This window comes from Coturnix japonica, chromosome 1 (genome assembly GCF_001577835.2).
Source record: "Coturnix japonica isolate 7356 chromosome 1, Coturnix japonica 2.1, whole genome shotgun sequence".
In the NCBI taxonomy this organism is placed as follows: domain Eukaryota; kingdom Metazoa; phylum Chordata; class Aves; order Galliformes; family Phasianidae; genus Coturnix; species Coturnix japonica.
This window is the reverse complement of record NC_029516.1, coordinates 112247326-112268384: the sequence shown is the minus strand read 5'-3', so window position 1 is coordinate 112268384 and position 21059 is coordinate 112247326. Positions and strand designations below refer to the sequence as shown.

General features: G+C 40.0%; 1 protein-coding gene across 5 annotated transcripts in view; it reads right to left on the bottom strand.

Annotated features, from left to right (window-relative positions):
- Window positions 1-21059, bottom strand: part of MID1 (midline 1) — a 234112-nt gene that overhangs the window by 96223 nt on the left and 116830 nt on the right. For 4 of the 5 annotated variants that reach the window (XM_015887013.2, XM_015886989.2, XM_032441298.1 and 1 more), the window contains exon 2: window positions 85-800. In XM_015887013.2, the coding sequence (XP_015742499.1) occupies window positions 85-744 (660 nt within the window). In that variant the 5' untranslated portion in view covers window positions 745-800. Of the gene's footprint in view, window positions 1-84; window positions 801-10157; window positions 10297-21059 lie in introns of those variants that run through there. The other variant, XM_015887005.2, reaches the window with a different exon arrangement.

The window sequence follows — 21059 nt, the reverse complement described above, 5'->3', positions numbered from 1 at the left end:
TGCCCAAACAAGGAAACGTAACACTCAGTAGCAGGACACCTTCCCTCCTCAACACTCAATATGGGGTGTGAGGGCAGCACTCACCTTCAGCTTGTCGTAGCGCTCGCTTAGAGCTGCCACCTGATGGTCCCGATGCCGCCCGACCAGCTTGCACAGGGCGCAGATCAGCTGGTCGTCCGTCACGCAGTACATGTTCACCTTCTCGTCTTCATGCTCCAAGCACATTAATCCCCTAATGTGAGAGTCCGGGATGGGCTCGATCAGCCGGTGGCCAGTGAAAGGCTTCTTGTTGGGGTGCGTGGCTTTCAGGCACTCCTCGCAGTAGGAGACCTCGCAGGTCACGCATGTCTTCACTGCCTCCTGGGCAGGGTCCTGGTCGCAAAATTGGCAGAGGACCTTCTCGCAGGAGGACATGCTGTTGCTGTCAAATGCCCGCTCCCGACGGGTCTCGCTGGGGGAGTTGGGCCCACTCACCGAGGCTTTCTGAAAGCGGTCGATGATGTTCTGCAGGGTGACGTTGCGCTTGAGCCCCTCTAGACCGCGCTGGCTGAGGGTGATGACATAGCGGCAGGTGGGGCACTGGAAGGCGGTGATAGACTCCACCGGCTCGTTGGAGGCGCAGTGGGAGACCAGGATGCGGTGCGCGCAGTTGAAGCACAGACTGTGAGCGCAGGGCAGCAGCAGTGGGTCCTCAAACAGCTCCAGACAGATAGGGCAGGTCAGTTCCGACTCCAGTGTTTCCATCTTCAGGCAAAGCTTTCCTGTGGCGTCAGCGAAATCCAGGGAAGCTGATCAGCTATCTGGAAACACATGCAAAATTCGATTAGGCGAGCGACAACACGAGGGGTCAGCCATGGGGGGTTGTCAGCTTCGCCGCAGCTCCCAGTGCTATCGGTCCACCAACAGGGCAGGAGAGCGAGCAAAAGTTCTGAACCTGAACATGCACACGTCAGGTATTTAAAACTAGATGGCTTTTTTTTTTCCTATTCTCTCTGTTTGCTTAGGAATACAAAGCAAAAGCTCCTTATTCTTTCGCTTTCTCTTTCTCGCTCATGCGACTGAGGAAAGCAGCAGATGTTTCTCTGCACTGCTAAAAAACCAGAATGATTAAAGCAACAAAAAAATGATTTTCAAACAGCCTACTAAAGCAAAATCAGATTTCTTTTGCAGATGCTGCTTTTGGCTTTGCTAATCCAATAGTAAAACTTTAAACAACTTCACCTTTGTGAAGCGTTGTGCAAGAGTTAGCCCAGAGTATAACAGCCGGTAACCTTACATCTCTTATTATTATCTTAATTCACACAGTTCTTTTCTCAGGTTGAAAAGCCAAGTTATTGTTATAGCATGGCACCTAGGTTACACATCTGTGTTCACCTGTGTAAATATTTACACCAATATACACAGGGAACAGTGTATCAAGGAAAGCCTGTGATATTTTTCTGTTTTTCATGGATGTATTCATCGTACTATATTAATATGCTGCTCCTATGTATTTGAAGATAATTTGTACCGTACGTACAGGCACGTATATATGTGTAAATTTGACACGTGTGTTTGCAGTGAGAGAAATATAGCCAGAGGATTGCAGTGCCCTAATTGAAATACTCCGAGAAAGATGAAGCACAAGAAATAATTGAGCCCAAATTCCTGGTGATTCAAACCCATGAAAAGAGGCTGCAGTGAGAAAGACAGTGAAAAGTGAGATTTGGTTTGTCTGTGTGCATACTTTGTTGTGTAAATACTTTCCATGGCTGAAACTCCTGAACTACGCTTGCTCTAGTGGCCTTATTAACCATCTGAGGTGGATTAGGAATAGGTGACTTTTGAAGGGATTTTCTAGAGGAGGCAGCAGCGCAGCCTTCTCAGAGATCCTCTAAAACTTAATTTTGCTCCCAATTCTGCTTTCAGCAACACAGAGAGAATGCAAAAGCGTCGCCCCACGCAGCTCTCCCTGCAGAAGCTCCCATCAGGGCCCCATCGCTGCTACGAGCGGACAGCTCAGTGAGGCAGAAGCAAGAGCTACGCTTCACACTCACGGAGCCATACCTCCTCACAGTACAATCTATTTAAGCTTTGTTGCTCATAACCAAGCACAGCTTCAGATGGCACAGCTGCACGGCCCCCGCACTGTAAAGTCATTGTTCTGCTGTGTGAACTCTCGCCTCCTTCCCTGACCAGGAAGAAAGAGGGGCAGACAAGAATCCCCCCAGACAAGTCTTGGTTCATTAAGGGCAAGGAGAGCTGGAGCTCATTAGCAGCCTTGGGAACCAAGCGTGCTTGAACCTCCTGTACTTCATGGCAATTAGAGCATGGGGCGTGGTGGCAGGAATACTACCTATAACGCCAATAGGAACCACAATAAAAAGGGAGATTTTGGCAGGCACAGAGGCAAGGTTCAGAGTGCCCGTCAGCATCCTGCACTGCTTACTTGTGGGAAGAGCAGCAAGGCGTCCATTCCAGAATGTGCTTAGAAATTAGAATACTCTGTCTCTTTGCACTCAGGCCTCCTTTTATTCTGCCAAGAAATTTGAGTGCTTAGGGAAAGGCACTGACCCTGTCATAGAATTCAGTTTCCTGAGTCTTCTGTGATGCCGATATTACTTGAAATGAAGTTCAGTTTGTCAAAGACTAATTCATTTATAACTACCCATCAGATGCCATAATTGCATGGTGCATCTGGTCAAAATTAAAGGCCTGGCAATTTGATCTAAGCAGGAAGACAGCTTCCCTGCTTTCTCCTCTGCCATAGCCACACAGCATAGCAAAAGATTAAAGCATTTTCTGCAAATGAAGAACAGTTTGTCTTCCCTCCTCTTCACTCTCTGTATCACACAAGTCCCAGAAGATAAGAATCTCATTCACATTGTTTGAATCCCTTCCACACCACAACTGTATACCTCATCATCCGCTTATCCTGCGGGCTGAAAGCTGCACTGGAAATGGGAGAAGGGGATTTGGGGCTGGCAGCAGACAAAGTTTTAAGGAGGCAAGGCACCTAATCATTGCTCATCTCTTGGCAGCCTAGTGAAAACCTGCCGACCTTTCTGGTTTGCTTCTTAGGACCATGTTCCGGATATGGGGCTTTCTTCTGTGCTCTCCATTCTGTACAAAATTCCTCCTGCTCTCTCATGTGCCAAAAGGTTTCATTCATTTTGTCTCCCTCTCAGAGCACATTGTTTTAAATAAAAGAATAACCAAAGGCTTTTCTATGTTACTCGTCTAAAAGACAGTTGAAAAGACTAAACCAGCAGAAAAATATTTGCATCACTGACTCATGGAAAAGTGTTTGAATCACTGTCATGGCTCTGTCTAAACACCACCATCCTAACTGATAAACCATTCTGATCTATCTGACCTGATGCAACAGCCACTTACTCCTGACTAGTCAAAATCTGGTGTCAAAATCTGATCTCAGTCTGTAAAATTCCTGGAATAGAAACCCATAAAAGCCTGTCTTCCATGGTAATCAAAGCTGAGCATGCTGACAGAACCAAACAAAGACATTTCCCTGTTTCCTTTTGCAGCTGCCGGTATGTCAAAAAACACCGCAACTGGGAGAGAGCAATGAAGACTTCAAGAGGCACAAAAGAAGGGCTGTATTTTCTGGGTAATCCAGTGTCTGCTCTCTAACTCACTGCAACGCTGCCTTTGCTTTTAAGCTGATGTCTAAAGTACAGTGTGCAGCTTATCCAGCTACAGAATCTTCTAAGCTCCTTACAACCTTCATGGAAAGCAAGAAGAGAATCTACTAGGAATGAGAGAAGCTTCCTAAGAAGCTTCAGTTTCCACCCCAGCTCCTCATGAGGAGTTCACAGCAGGAATTAAGAATATTTTGGTGCACCTTAAATTGTAGTGGCCTCAGTGACATGGAAGGGGGAAACAATTGTATGTTAAAGGAGTGAAGATTTAGGTTGGATGCCATGGGGATGGATGTTCTTTACTATCAGAGTGGTGAGGTGCTGGAACAGCCTGCCCAGAAAGGTTGTGGATGCCCCATCCCTGGAGGTGTTCATAGCCAGATTGGATGGGGCCCTGGGCAGCCTGGTCTAATATTAGATATGGAGGTTGGTGGCCCTGCCTATGCCAGGGGGGTTTGGGCTTGATGATCTTTGAGGTCCCTTCCAACCCAAGCCATTCTATGATTCTATGATTCTCAGCAGATTTTAAAAATCTTAGTAACCAATAGTTCTATGCAAAAGAGCTGGATATGTACCACATTCCACAACTCCTTGATGTGCCACCTCACTGACAAGCCAGTTTGTTATGTTTTGGTGAATGATCACCAAAATACACTCAAGTAGGTTCAAACAGCATTTTCTTTTTCCTAGCAATCTGCTGACTTGAGGCTACCACTATATGATTACTACAATAAGGCTACTCTGGCCCGGATCCTCCAAACTCATATATGGGAATGTTCATAAATGTACTCAAGTCTGCAGACTAAACTAAAAATGAAGCACTTGTGGATTAAATGTTTTTCTAGAAAATGCCAATTTTTTCGGTTAGAAAGCAAAATATCAAGTTGCCACAAGATGGGTATGAAAAGAAATTTCACATGAAATATAAAAAACTAGGTATGAAAGGTAATAAAATGGGCTATTCATGTATGCATGCATGTGCCTACGTATCCTAGGTGTATAGTAAAAGAAGATTTACAGTGAACACACATACTTTTCCTGAATGAACTATGGCAAGTGCTTAAGCAGTCTACTATCATAATACACAGCTGCAGTTTTCAAAGCAGCAGTATTTTTCTGTTAAGTGCACTATAAAAGGAAAATTCAAAATTTATGTTCTTGTCATAAAATTTGGCATGGGCAATAAAAACCACTTGCAATTTCTTCTGTTAGCTGTAAAACAAAAAGGAAGAAAATGCTCTTCTTTTGCCATTTTCTATCCCTCTCCAGGATACAGACAAAATTGCCTTGGGAACAACTGTTCCTTTGAACAAATGAATCTGATTGCCTTACATCACATTCAATAAATATTTCAAATGTGATTAAACCAATGGAATGTTTCATAGAGTGTGGTTTGTCCCAAGTCCATTAGATGTTCTACCTTTGGCACCAGGGATGTTGGAGCCGATGAGTAACTTGTGATGCTATCAATTTGCAGCAACACAGCTAGTGAGATAATCATCTAAGTATTGTAATTTGTGTAAGTATTGCACAGGGAACTAATAATCAAAACTCAGATATATTTTTTAAAAAATGTTTAATGGAAACCTCCATAATATTAAACAAAGCAAGTTTCACATGACCTCAAGCATGGAAATACTTGTTTGTCTACTGATTTTTTTTTGTTGTTATTTTTACCTGAGCAGTGCAAATTAATAAATATTCAAAGGGCAGTACCTGTTCAACAGCCTATTATGCAAAAGCACATACAGAAACTGAATAGTTTATACTAGCCATACATTTTCCCTGACAAAAGAATGATTAGTTGTCATGTCTACAAGGAAGTAACATACAGTATTTCTACAATTTTGAGATAGTTGTTTGCAACACCTAAAGGATATTAATGCAGCAAAAGAACATCTGCCATATTACTTGCAGTGATGCAAAGCCTTGATAACATCTTTCTCCACTTGAACCATATGTTAGTAACAGAATATATTTTCAAAAAGCCAAATCCTGTATGTTCTTCAGTGAGATGAACATGTAACAGAATTTTGGCACAATATCATGTATTCCTCCTCACAGGAGCTAAAACAATAACTGAGCCTCAAAACCTAGTAGGTAAGAAAAAAGAAAGAAAAAACCATGCAAAGATCATAGCTCTTAAATTCCAAAGTAATCAATAAATTGCTGATTTGATATTATATACAATGCTATACTGGATGCAATATTAAACACACGCATAAATCTATACTAATGCACATTTGGAATGCTTTTCAACCTTTATTTTTTGTAGTCTTGCAAGTTCTGTAGCTTTGCATACTCTAAGTACAAGATTTAATACTTCCTCAAAATGCTTGAGTGTAATGAAAGCAAAGGATTGTTTAATCCTTAGCACATGAAGGTCAGCATTAGGTCTACAAACATTAGCAGCGTCTTCCTAACAATATACCTGAAGATCTGTTCCAAAAACCCCTTCTCCAACAAAATTCACACTTCTCAATTAAGAAACTGGCATTTATTCTGGGGTATATCACAGCAATACAACAAGAAATATTAAGGAAGTGGTCTCACACCAAGCCCCACCAGTCTTCATATGGCTTTGGTGGCACAACAAAGCCGGAAATCTCTCACTTCTAGGAATTTCACTTCTGAAGTGCCTTAGGTGACATGGTACTCTTTATAGCAGACAATACAACTACAGAAATAGCCAGAAATAGTTCAGTATTTTCCTCCTAGACATATATATTCACACACACTGATATGTTTAGTAAAGCCTGGGAAGCACTGGGGCCCTTAAGCTACTGCATTTTTTTAGCGAAGGTTTTAGTGTGGCTTCAAGAAAGCATATCATTCTCTTTCCAGCAAGTTGTCCTATGAATTCTTTCCTGCAGTAAAGGGAGGATCGTTAATACTATTTCAACTCATAATCATCATCTCCATTTAGATAAAAATGCAGAATATAATTCCAGTGGAAGAAGCTGAAAGTCAGTTTTCTTATCAAACACAGCCTTTAAAATAAATAGCAGCAAACAAAGCCCCAGGAACTGTAACAGTTAGGAAGCCATGACCTCACTTGCCAGAGAGAAATCTGAATTTAAACTACTAGCAAGCTGAGGGCATATGGTGCTCCTTTGGCTATCTAAAAGCTCCCTGTGCTTATAAAGCAATACTTATCACATTACATGGTGCACTGCTGGCCTCTCACTTCCTTGCTTTCTGCTCCTCACGTGATCATTAAAAAGCCCACCAAAGCTTTTTTTAATTATTATTATTTTTTAAAAGAATAAACAAGCATTCTCAGAGTATACTCTACACATTTGCAAAGGCTACAAAGAGATTCTAAGTGCTGCAAAAAACCTCACCACCCAGCACCAAGGAGTTCCCTTGCTCTATTTGCAGTAAGCTGAGCTGCCAAAGATCAATGGTGTATTTAAAAATCAAGATTGTAATCAGTTAATTAGAAGGGGAAATTAGCTGTGAAGTGTGGGAGTGTGGAGGATAAGGAACAAATTATATCTGTGCTCTGAAGGTAATCTATTTTAGAGGACAGAGGTAGTTAGAAACCTCTCTCACTGGTGCATGAAGCACTCAGCTCAGGCTTCTTGTGCCCAGAAGCAGCAAAACAGGCACCTGCACCACTACTGCTCCATTTGGGGAGGAAAAATCATTATGAAGATCCTCATCAGACCCCCAGACTTGCTCAGGTAAAATGGGGATATTTCCCATCTTACCACTGCCACTTGGACCACAGTGACTGTGCTTCTGCTGCTCCACAGAGGAGTACTAAGCTCCAATTCTGTTAGCAGAATTATTTGGGGAGCATTCTTTGGCCCTATAAACCAAAACAGAAGTCTGCAAATACATCATAGCAAATCACGAGTAGCACAAATATTAGAAACCTATTCTTCTCTCTTGCTGCCTAGTGGATCCTAGCCACAAAGGACAGTATTCATATGAACTGGTCTTTATCGACTCCCATGGTAGTTAACAGCAAAAGACAGGTATCTTTAGAGGCACCACACATAAACTATTTTAGATTATCTTTAGGATTAAATGATCTGTGCTTCCTAGAACTCATTCAAAATATAAAGAGAACTTGGAGTAAAATAAATTAATCTAAGAAGTAACCATATTCAGTGTTCTTGAGATTTAAGAAGATAGGCAATCTACTTCTATGCTTTTGCTAAAGAATGTTCTTATGAGCTCTGTGATTACTTATTTAGCTAAATTTGCTTGCAAAGTTCTTTTCTAGAGTACCCAGTTTCTATCATTCTCTACTTCCAAAGATACAAAAGGATGCATGGATATCAGAGTCAACTTGCAGGTATATACTGACTTGCAGTATTAATCCAAATCACCCCAAATGGGCAGAATGGTCCATGACTGAATATTCTGACCCTGACACAACAGGTCAACAAATGAAAATGATGAGATCAACTAAAAAGAAAAAGAAATGCTGAGCTGTGAAAAGCCTACTGTTCTGCCCCTAAGACACTCAAGGGTTTGGCATCCCAATTCAGCCTTTTTGGTAAGACCATGTATCACTCACAGGGAGATGCAAAGTCAGTCTTCATTCCTTGTTTATATGGTAAAATCCTAAAGTGGCAAGATTTTCTTTAACCCCTCTAGAAAACTAAGTCATGTCAGCTACAAAGAAACTGAAACACTATATTGTTTGCCAGACGCACACCCGCTTGTATTTTATTTCTTAAGAAAGTGTTACTTAACAGAAACATACCACAATAAACCCTGATGATCTCAAATATTTTCCTCTTTGCGTTTGCATTCTTTAAAGGTGTTATCCTTTAAGGGCTATTTAAAGACCTGAGACAAACCAATCATTAAGTGTAACCACATAATCTTGACAAACAAGTCTTCCGTAGACATGCCATGGCAAAACTTCATTGCTTCAAGCTAAGAAATTAAGACCAGCAAAGAATTGCATTGTATCAGCAATATAATTTGCAGCTCAGAAACCAAAAGGGTAAATAGCACTAGTTCTTTTTAAACTCTCCTGATGACCAACCAGAGAGGTGCTCTGGGAACTGAAGCAAGTTAGGAAACACAGTAACACCAGTTTCTAATCCATTTTAGCAAAATGATAAGAAAAAGTGATCCAATTTACCTATACTTCACTTGATATAAACCAGAAAACTGAACAAAAGCCAGAAGCTCCATTATTAAATTTAAGCTCACTCTCCTAAGAGAAGTCGTCATTCTAAGATGTCATTATACAGCATCTCTGTTGATTGGAGTCCCAGCCCTGAGTCACAGGTTCATACAGCTCTTTTCCTGTTCTCAGAAAGCTCCTGATCTTGGGAGAAGCCTTGCCACATAACCTTACAAAAATAACAGAAAATGCTTTTTTTTTCACTATCAGGATATGGCTAAATGTGCTATTGAACATGCATACACTTGCACAGATGCATGCAGTGGAAAGGACCCACTGACTATAGATATTTGGACTAGTTACCAATTTACTTGACAACCTCAGATTAATCGTCCTGCAGCCAACCTTTAGTATACGCTGAGGCAGAAAAAAAAGGCAGCTAACATAACCAATCACTTCTGAAAAACTGTATCAAGACCCCAGAAAGGCCTCTTACTTAGAGGTTATCAATATCACTCAGAAAATAGCTTACTAGCTTTTAAGACACCATGGAAGGAGAAAACAATAACTTAATTACATCCCTTTGAGACCCTACTCATCAAGAACATATACAGTTTATTAAAAAAAAACCTTGAATAAATTGTCTGCTTCCTGTCAGTTATCAACTAAGTCACCACTAATATGTATTACTAGCATATGTTTGCACCATCTCTAACCTCAACCTTTCTTTTCTGGGAGCTTGCTAAGTACCCAGTTTAACGCTGGCCTGAATGTCAGCTTATCTTGTCCTTAGAAACCAGCTCACTTTGAAATATTGAACTGGGAAAAATGGCATTAGAAATTCTCTACCTGTGGACCATCCCTGCAAGTATACTAGTGCCAAAAGTATTAAAAAAACAAACAAACCTCTGAACAAACACCACAGTCTCTCGGCCATCCTACTTAAGTTCTAGGTTACATAACTTCATCAGTTGCAAATAAATAAATGGGATTTGAAAGACTTTGCTCAAGGAGTGAAGCGGACTGTAGGGAATTATTGTATTTTTTCCCATTCTTCTTGTGTAAACACACATCTCAGCCTTCATCTGTTCTTTTTAAAACAGAATTATAATGTTCCAGATGTTGTTAACACTATGAAGATGCTAATGCTCACTTCAGCTCTCTAACTTTTCGTGCTTCATGACAAGAAGACAACAACAAGTGCTTGTCTGAATACACAAGAGATAAATACAGACTGCCAAAAAGTTCCCTTCCAGTTCCCTCCCCTTTCCCCCACATTTCTAGTACTGAAAACAAAAATCATCATAGCAATAGACCAAACCTCCACTCTTCCTGTACAAACACTGAACACCTTCAAAAATGCTTCCCCAGTCCCTTGCAATGACAAGCCCCCACACTCCAGCACTGACCACCCCACAGGTACCCACCGCTGCATCCCGCCCTCCTCCTCCCGGCTGGGCCATGGCTGCAGAGATATGGACCGTTGACCCTTCAGGAAGTGTGGGCAGCCCAGTGGCAGCCCCCGTCCCAGCAATCCTAATCCCAGTGCTGCCTTTCTCCTTCACTGTGAGGCAGCGGCAGCTGGAGCACAACAGGAAAGCCTTCCCTACAATTGCAGGAAAACCCGCTCCACCTAACCACCTCCGCCAGCCTGTCAACTGCCCTTCTCGCTGGGCCGGCACTGAAATACCTGCTTTCTCTTTCTAGACCCAACCCAAAGAGGGTGAGGAAGCAGGGTCCTCTATTCGAGCATCCAGCATTTGGCCTGGAGGCCAGAGGACGGGAGGCCATGGGATGGCACCACCACACAGCCAGACATAAGGCAAGCTCAGTCCCAAGAGCAATTAGCCTAGTGCTGAGTGATGAGGGAGCATCAGCGCCCAGATGGTAACAGGAGACTGGGGCTGTCCCAACCTGCCCCATGCACAATGAGGGTTGCAGAAGGCTGCGTTTATTGATTTTTCCAAATATTACTCAAAAACTTAATAACAAACTGAGTCCTGCAGGAGTTTACCAAAAATGGAGATGATCTGAAGGAGTACAGTGCCCAGGACCCCATGGACACCCTACTTTCAGGTGAAATGACAGAGGATGATAGTTGCTTAACTTCTTCTTGTGTTTTGTTGTTGTTGGTTTGTTGTTTTTTTTTTTTTTAGCTAAATTTGCACGCAAGCAGCAAACTGCAATGGCAAACTGCAAATGCTTCATCAAAGTGCCCAGGAGGAACCCCCACTGAAGTCAGACCAGATGTTTGGTCTCCAGTAAAGGTGTTAAAAATTCATGCAAAGTGGAAACAGCAGGAAAGAACTGCTTCCTTGTGTTCGCCGCTTTTCATGTTCCAATGCCTTCTTTCATACAATGCTAACACGGTAAAGTGAAGCAAAACATACCTCAGAGGTTTGAGCACAAGGATGCAAAGCCACAGCCTTCAGTCTTTCTTCCGTGGAGTGAGCACTTTGTTCTCATTGAAACAATAAACAACTGTTGTGATTATTTAATTTCCTATTCATTTCATTCACTTGAAACAATAGACTGGAGCCCTCACATGTGCACACCCTTCATAAGGTTTTCTAAAGGTTTCTCCAGGCTGTGTCTTTTAGCATGCGAGTGGAATGTCAGCTCATAACTGGAAAAACGAGCATGCAGAAAGCAAGACAGATGTGCAGAGGGATTGTGATTATTGCAACTTTTTTTTTTTATTATTTTATTTTTTTTATTTTTTTAATGATATTAAACATCTATAGGTAATCTAGAGTCAAATCAAGTTCTAACTAGCCTAGCAAGGGTCATAACTCAAGTCCAAGCTGGATGGATTTTAGATTCCTCAGCTCATATCCTATCCCTGAGTTTCATTAAACAGCATCACGCAGTTTCTTTGGACCATCCCTCCAGCCATGCTATCTTACATTCATCCGGGTGCATTCAGGATCAACCACTGTGAAAACTGGTGTTATTGGCAGGTGCTGTCCTGCTGCTCTGTTTTTCCATACTATAGTTAGTCCAAGCTTTTCATGCCCTTTGCTAGCGGACAATCAGCCGCAGTCTGAAACAAAGTTTCAATAAACACACGGCCTTTTGTAGTGAAATGCAATCTATCACAAAAGTGACACAAAGCAGGTCCAACAGCTGAATCTACTGATACTTTTACCTTGATTTCTGCATGCATACTTCTTCAGTTCATCATGTATGTTTTAACGGGCAACACTGGAAGAAGCTTCCAAAACTTATCTGGATCTGTCTATACACAACAGTATGTCTATGAAGGCTTCAGTGCACTTATCACTTCACATACATGAGAATGCACATGCACATGTGTGCAAGTATCATCAGAGAAGTAGGTTGATGCATCTAATCTTAACAAAACTTAAGTCTCAGATACATAAACGAGGATTGTTTATTGAACCACTGTAACGTGATCATGTTTCATCATGTGTGAATTCTTAATAATGGATTTCTGGTGACACTATCTGTAGAATTTATCTTGGTTTTTGTGCAGGCTTCTGTTTCTTCAGAACACAGGGTCAGCTCTGTATGGAATAAATTTGTCCTATTCTTTAAGGGGGTATTCAGTAGCATGCCTTGTATTCTGCACACCCTATAAGCTACGTTGTATAGTAACCCAGTATTATTTTGATTACAATGCTCCTTGCAATCAAGAAACACAATACTGCAGGAACTGGAACAGATTGACGATAGGACAGAAATGAGCAGGTGTCCAACGGGACTGTAAGAGGCCCTATTTCCACAAAGCATCCAAAATGCTGGGAAAACATGATAGCAGGACCAACTGTGAGAAGCAATTTCATTTGGACACAAAACTCTACTCCAGCTTCACTACTGTAATTCCCTGAAATATAAGCACTCAGTGTTGTTATTGTTGAATCTGGTTGTCCTGCTCTGGTTTTGGAAATCCAGAAACTGATACTTCTACTTGTTGGTTTGCAGATCCTAACACGTAGCCTCAGAAATTCTGTCTTTAATGTTCCACACTCTATGTGAGAAAATTCTCTCTGCCACTTATTTCATGTGCAGTACAGAAACACAAACAAGGTTTTTTTTGTTTTTTTTGTTTTTTTGTTTTTATTTTAATAAGCTCAAGTATTTGTGGAATTGTATTTAATCTTATTTTGATGGACAGGGGACATATTTTTAGATTGATAGGTGCTGCTGCCAGATACCAAGCAGTTGAACTCCAATCAATCCATTCACTGTACACGGAATGCAAATGCCATAGCATACTATAATGAGATCATAGGAGAGATCTGTTCTAACATTAGCAATTTAAACAAATATGCTAATATGCCTGCAGCTTATCATACTCTCACAGGCAAGCCAGAGAGCAGACTCATAAATTACTTATACTATGCAGCTAATCACAGGATCTTCTGATGAAGAAAAATAATAACAATCAGTGCTTTGATAATGCATCTGCATTCTTCTCTTTTTATAACCAGTCAGTACAGAGGGTCTGATCCACAAGACATCTACAGCTCCCTTGTTTGTTGAGCAGTGCCAAATTTAGAGCAGCCTCAGCACTGTTCTGAAATTACATCAGAACCACAGGGCTCTCACAGTAACTTGGGCAAGTACCTTCATTACATTATTGATTAGTCCCTTCCTTGCGCATTCCAAATATAACAAATGGAGAAAGCAGAGATGCTCCCATCACTTATTCAGTGTCTGTACCCTGTGATTTTCTTGGTGTATGAGGGACATATAAGGGATAATTAAAAAAAAACAACACAAAAACAACACAACATAGTCTAGCTCTTTGGAAAAAGTAAAAAAATGTCATGTCAGCAAGAGCATCTCACGTGATGCAGTTTCAACATCTTCTTAATATTACATTGTTTCATATGAATGCTTATTGCCAATTCTCTTTCAAATGGTTGTCTAATATTAATTGATCTTTGATCCATAAAAGCCCCTCCTCTGTCACATGAAGAGAAATCTGAAGATAATGATACGTATTCCCTAATGGTTCATCTTTTTTACAGTGATATTTAAATATACTCTGACTTCGGCCCAATAATGCACACTACAAATGACCCACTGTTAATGCTCTCTGGAGAAAGGTAAACCTTAATTTCAGTACCAGCACTTGATGCTGAAACAATTTGTGCCTCTCTAGAGGAGCAATGGGTAGTACCTGATTCATATCAGATTATGAAATATCCAGTTTCCCTTATCATCCTAAATGTCAGAGTAAACCACAAAGAGAAACTCCCCTCGCTTCCAGTACACACCAGCCACTTGTAATCTTGGGGACAGGTAAAGCAGGGAGAGGGAAAAAAGCTATTCACGCCCCATTTTACTGTTACATGCTTTTAACATTTCCCTGTGAGCACTGAAGCCATTTACTTAATGCCGCATGTGGGGGTTTGGATAGAGAAAGTGAAGATTAATTACTCTGTTCCAAATTGTTAGATGAACGAGACAGTGCTGAACCGTAATCTGCCCCCTTGAAAGTCGCAGCAGGAATGATCGAGGCAGGTGTCTGAAAATACCAAATGGTCCAATTTGTTAAAATAACATTTAGAGACTATCAGTGTGCAACTGTATGCTTCTAAAACAAGAAAAAGGAGAAAAAACAAACAAAAAAACTAAAAAAGCATAAACCACTTCACAAGTGAACTGGTTCATTTTTATGTCTTCTCCTGCAGAACAGCTGAAAGGATTGTTCACCTGTTCAAACTCAAGACAGTGAAGATTTTGGTCTAAAAGACTAGATATGTGCAATTTGAATATTGCTCTTTATCATGCTCTGAAAACATTCCTGGTAACTGTAACAAGCTATTTGGTTAGTGGTTAGATTAGGTTTTGAAGTTAATTGTTTTATACTCGCTGCTCTGTGTAACATTATTCATTGTGCTTTCTACATAGCAGACTCTCGGAGGAAAGCCTCTCATTCTACTCAGATAACTATGCTGAAGCAGTAAGCATTCTGTCAAATCACTCTAGTGGGGACTGCTATCATCTCACAGTGCTAAGGCCTAACCTCTGCACTTTGTCAGTCCTTCATTTCACTGTGCTTTCAGATCAGACTTAAAGAGGAATAGATTTATACAGGTGAAAACAAGGCCAATACATTGTCTCTATTTTCTGCTGAGAATCTAATGTCCTTGCTGCTGAAAACAATCCAAGCTTTGAATTTAAATTCCCTTAAAAAAAATTGCATTTTACTCAGAATTCCTGAAAAAAACCTGCAGAAAAGTTATCAAGAACAATAGGTATGAAATACCTTAATTAATCTTGATAATAAGCCACAATATGTTATCTTTAATGACTCAAACACTGTACATTCACAGCTAAGTCAAACTACATTTCTCTTTACCATACATGATTCTTACATCATATGCTTTGTCTTAACAGAAATTGATGTGTTCCTGAGCAACTACAAAATTTTTTCAGTCACATAACTCTCTTAAATTGTATGTGGCCAAACTATTACTTTAATTACAAACCTAGCAGTGCATACTAGAATCTGTGATTTCCATATTAATAAAATAATGTTTCAAATGATCAGCAAAATCATGAGATGGATTTCTGACTTGTTCATTCGCACGCATGCATGTGAACAGCAGCTGAAACTTCAGTCCTCATTCCAACTAAGGCCATTGTTCTGTGGCTTTCTTTAAAAGAGATGCCTTCCCACCGCACATAGAAGTGGGGATCACACTGCCAGACACGGAGAGATAGCATCAGATACGTGAATTTCCTGAGAATGCTAAATAAAGCTAAGTACATAGATAAATACCCAGAGGATTAGAGACAAAGCAAGTATATGCTAATAAAATGGTCTTTAATCCCAAGGGTGTATCTATTGTCTTCCAGGGAAATTCTCCTATTCACTGTACCAAGTGTATTTAAAAATGAATAAAGACCGTGAGCAAAACGAGCTGAATAGCCTTGAAAACTATTAGTAAAAGAAAACTACCTTTTAATAAAGAACATTAGCTCACGCAAAACAAAGCAAAGCATCAGGGAACTGATCCTTACTTAACAGCAGAGGATCTGTTGAGTGGCTCATGTGCCTTTTACATTTGCTAAAGAATGCAGAATCCAGGCCCTCAATTTGTACGGAAACACATACGACCTTCTGTTACTCTCCTAAAGCTTTATCAAGTGAAGAGAGATAACTATTTACAAATGCAAGTCTATAAAAGAAGATGATTATGGATACCCAGTGGAATGCAAATTGCTTAAATCATGGTAAAAACCATATACTCAGTCTACAGCTAGTTCACAGAATGGTTTGTACAACCTCACATAAGATGAATTTAAACCTAGGCCTCCTGAGGCTGCTGAAGAAAATATGTCCACATAGTCAGGCCTTGCTGATTATGCATGATTTATGTGTTGATTTGTGCTTTTCTGATTCTCCAAATAAATATAAATCACTGTAATGTACTGAATACTATTTTTGTATGCACTACTGACCTGTTCACCTGATTTTTCCTTATTTCAGAAACAAAAAAGAGAGAATTCATAAATCAGAATCAGAGTAGAGTCATCTTTAGAAGTTCAGGTTTTAATTAATGAGGTCGTTATAGCTAGTGTTAAACATAGAGCTCTAATTAATCCCATCAATCACATTACCTCTTTATGTACTAGCATTTTGCAAGAAATTAAGCTAGCACCAATTTTGTGTAACTGAACAACCCCTTTCTCCCCCTATTTATTACAAACTTTCTAATTGTCTGAGAACTTTCTTCTTGTGTCTTACGCTTTACTCTTCATTCTTTTGTCGGTGTCTTTGCATCTAGAAGATAAAAAATACTGCCAAATTCCAGATTATGGAGTCATGTAAGTATTAGCTCCCACTGACCAGAAAGAAGAGCCCATCACTATGTTGTAGGCTGCCCAGAAACCCCGTAGGTCTCTTTATCACTGTCATGGCAGTATATGCAAAAAAAATCTTAGTCCAAAAAAAAAAAAAAAATCAACGGCAACCAAGAGACAAGGAAATAAATATGATATAGTTTATTTCTGCCTTTCATCTAAAGAAACTCCTGCCACTGTCACGTACTATGTTATACCATAAACTGAAACTAAACGCATACCACCCAGCTCAGACCAAGTGGGAAACAGTACATTTATTCTCAAGCAAGAGAGATGGAAAATACTTAAATAATGCAGTCTAGCAGGTAAACTTAAGAACAAAGACTAATAGTGACTTCAGGAAAAAGAATAAAATCAGCTGGTTATGTAAGCAATAACAATATCCTCGGGGATAAGTTGTTATGAAACTTTCAAATCTGGAGCATGAAATGGCACTCCTCTAGATAATAAAGAGTGTTAAAGCTTCTGCAGATAGAGAAGCTATCACAAACTCAATTATATTTCAAAAGCTGAAGATCATACAAGATTGATATTAGTATGTCAAAGAGAACACAAGTTGGTCAGCTGAGAATGACACATATTGCAGCTACTGGTTTTAGTCTATCTGAAGCAAAGATTTCTAAAATAGGCATATTTTTCTTTGGGAAAAAGTAATATTTGCTATGAAAATGATCAGTCTTCACCAGTGCTACAGACAGGTTATGGCCCACATAAAACATTTAAATTAAGGGAAAATATAGGAACAAACCCAGTCACTGTCTGAACCTGGGAGTACCCTCTCTACTGCTGGTATCAGGCAGCTGGACAGACATCAGCACACCCATTTCCCATCATTTTCTCCTCTGAGAGCATTTTTGTGCTTTGGGCCTTCATAATATGCCACCACACCAAGACCCACTACCAATTTTAAGCTTTGGATCTCCTGAACAATAATTTCTCAAATAAGTGGATGCAATGTCTAATAGTGTCCAGCACTGTGAAGATACATAACACTTCAATATTAATTGCAAATTCAGCTTTCCGTTCCAGGTGACTTTTATTTGTGATGACTATCATTAAATTACTCTACCAAACTTTCTTTAGGTTAAATAGAAAGAGCAGATGCCCCTTGAAAAAATAAAGTTACTGGAGTACAAAGAAAGCACAATATTGGGCTATTCCCTAGCAGCGTTTGTTGTTGTAGCTCATTTTTCCTTTTTACAGTACTGAGAGGCCCTGTGCTCTCTAAGCTTCCTCTCCGCTTGTCAGTCTTGTCCATGTTATCAGCTCAGGAATGCAATAAATTCTCTTTTATTCTTTTGTTCTTTCCCACCGTCTCCATCTAATTAATGCCAAGCAATATAAATATGTCTTTGTGAACCACACAGACACAGCAGTGGCTGAGCCAAGTAGCTGCTGCAGGTGGTAGTCTGTACAATCTGCAAAGCAACCAAAGTGGTTCAGCAGCATGAAACAAACAAACCAACCAGAAAGAAAGACAGACAGACAAGACCATCTGACAACCTGCCTGACAGCCCACCTTTGAGTTATTCTGCACTGATTTCAATGAGTCTGTTTTAAACTGAAGGTCATGATGACTTGTGTGTAACAAAAAGGGAGGAATTCCATTTTTTTCACAGCAGACAAAACTAATCTGCTCAACAGCTTGAATACTATTCAGAGAATACTTATTAAAGAGCAGCTAGCCAACAGGAACGTCTTCTCCAGGCAACCAACCTGGCTGGCAGCTGGTGACCCCCACAGACAAGCATGCTCTGTCTTTGAAACCATGCAGATGGATAAAACAACATCATATCTTCTCACTACCTTTGTTTTTAGCTGGATCAACCTAACACTGTTTTCTACTTGCATTTGTCCTAGCTGAAAACATCCCCTACCAGAACACGATCACTCTCCATTTCAACCCCAAGACATAGTGAACATGTATTCCATGGAGCTGGACTCAGTGATCCCCACAGGTTCCGTCCAATTTGGGATATTCTATGGCTGTACATTACCCAAACAGGTTGAGAGAAGAAATAGCTGCAGTGTGCTGGAAAAAAATAAAGTTGTTTTATCCCATGAGACTGAAATGCAGGAGCAAAGCTCTTAACACAATCTGTTGCAGTACTTCCTACTTCTTCCAACTGCCTCGTCAACAAAAACATGTATATCCACAACGGTGCAACCATAACCAGCCTGCAGAGTCACAGTTGAAACATAAATCCATGCTATGATCCATTCACTCCATCTAACGATTTCTCGCAGCTTATTCTCCCACCCTCAGCTAGGAAAAAACAACTTTGTTTCTCTGTAGCGTTGCAAATGTGTTGTTAAAAACAGGTCTGAGACCGTGCAAAAAGGGATAGGGAAAAGAGTTACATTGCTTTAGTCAGGCTTTCTTTATTATTAATGAACTGATAGGTAAATTCCTTGATATATGAAAGAGAATGACACTTCAATTTCAGACAGTAAAAAGCTAGAAATCAAATTTTAGCCATCTTCTTAGGTTTTGTCCAGAAAAAAAATGAGTGAAACAGACACCACAGGATGGGATTGGTTTTCCTTTAGAGATAGATACGTAAAACACATAGTATGGATATTCCTCTGTAGGTAGCCATCTTCCATGGTTAACTCAGAGGAAGTCAATTACAAAAGGGATGTAGAAGAAAGAAAAAGAAATGAATCAGTGAGAAACCAAACTCATAGAGCTCATTTTTTGTCACCTGTACTCCTAAAATTAACTCCATACCATATTCTGTGTGATCTTCTTTGTTACCATCTTAGTTGTCTTTATATTTGACAAGCTACTAATTCTTCTCCCTTCTTTCACAGGAAATGCATCTAAGGGACAGAGCAAAGTAATTTACAGCACGCTGCTTTCTTCTATTAAAAATGTATGCTCCTTAAGGACTCCATGTGTTTCAGCTAGTCTGAAGTAAATCTACTGGACTAAAACCATTAGCAATAAGTTATGGTAACTCTCTGTTCAAGGACCCGAGTGTGCAAGCCACTTGACAAGGTATTTTCTGGAACAGATCAGAAACCAACACTTTTTACTCCTGTTAGCATAGATGAGATATGCAGAAAGCCTGAGAAATGAAATATTTTGACAGGGTCAAGTGAATTCAAAATGCAGCAGCACAGCCATCACTTCCTTAAACGTTTAATGCTGAAAAAAGATTTAGCATTTTCCAAAGCATATCTTTGTTTGTTTTAGTTAATTAGAACACAGACACATTTTATCCTCAACTACTATTAAGTCATTTAGCAGTAAATGGATAAATGGATATCAACCTCCCTTTAAGTGCATCCTCAGAACCTGGCCCATCCACACCCAGAAAGAGTTCCCTGGATGGGTGATTTTTAATCATTGACTGGCAGCAAAAGGATTTAGCTTTGGTCCATTCAAGAAGTAGCTTTAATACACATCAGCCCTCTGAATTGCTGAACTCCAAAACTTTGTCTTCTGCTATGTCTATTCTGCACCTTGCAAAAACTTCAACTTATTTTAATCAATTAACTTACAGTGTCTAAAAACCAACCTATCAACCTTGTAATAACTGCAGGATGGGTCAGGAGAGATAACAGTGATCAGATTTGGCATCCTCCCTACCCAGCATAGTGTCTAGGCAGTCACCTGACCATCTTGCCACATTCTGCTATACTGACACCTTAAACAAACTAGCACAAATCACTTAAGACTTAATGCCATTCTTCCTACTGATTTTTTCTTTTCCAGCAGTACCAAAAGCTTTGCCATTCATAATGCAAAACAGTCCATAGTCTGTCAAAGTTTATAAGAAAGGGACTAACTGGATTTATTTATGAGCTAAGTTTATACCTTCTGCCTCTTTTACTACAGTTGTGCCAAAGCCCTTCAAAATGGGCCTGCTGCCACCATGCTCAGCACTGCATTAAGTGTGCGATGGTGGTTTCACAAACAAAGAACTAAACAGAGATAACTGAGCTCTTCCAGTTCTCACCTAAATCAGATTATAACCTAAGCTTTTCAAATGTGAATGGAAGACTGTAAACTAAATATCCAGCATCACCTAAGTTTCACAGGAGCAAAAGATTCTGAACTCTGAGGAAGAATGAGTGAATACTTCATTTTAATGTGCTTTCATGCCAGGATTTTATCATACACACAGAGACAGCATGGGGTACTTTGAACAGAGCAGAAAAATACTGCTCTCTTTACCATATTGTATCATAAATTATTTTGAAATACTGAACCGCTACTATTCAAATGGAAAATATTTACTATCAAGCTCTATAGTTTTACATTGTATTTGTGCTTGGGATTGTGAAATGCAAGAATTAGCGCTTCCTGGAAACTGAACTAAACTGTGGTTTTGTGACACAGTGTCCTTGTCTGAATGCTTTACTATCATCCCATCACCTCAGCTCTGTAATTGTCTTTAGGTGGACCCCTTGTATGGGATCAAGATACGGTCACAATGGTTTATAATTATAAACTAACATAACTACAGGCGACTGTCAGC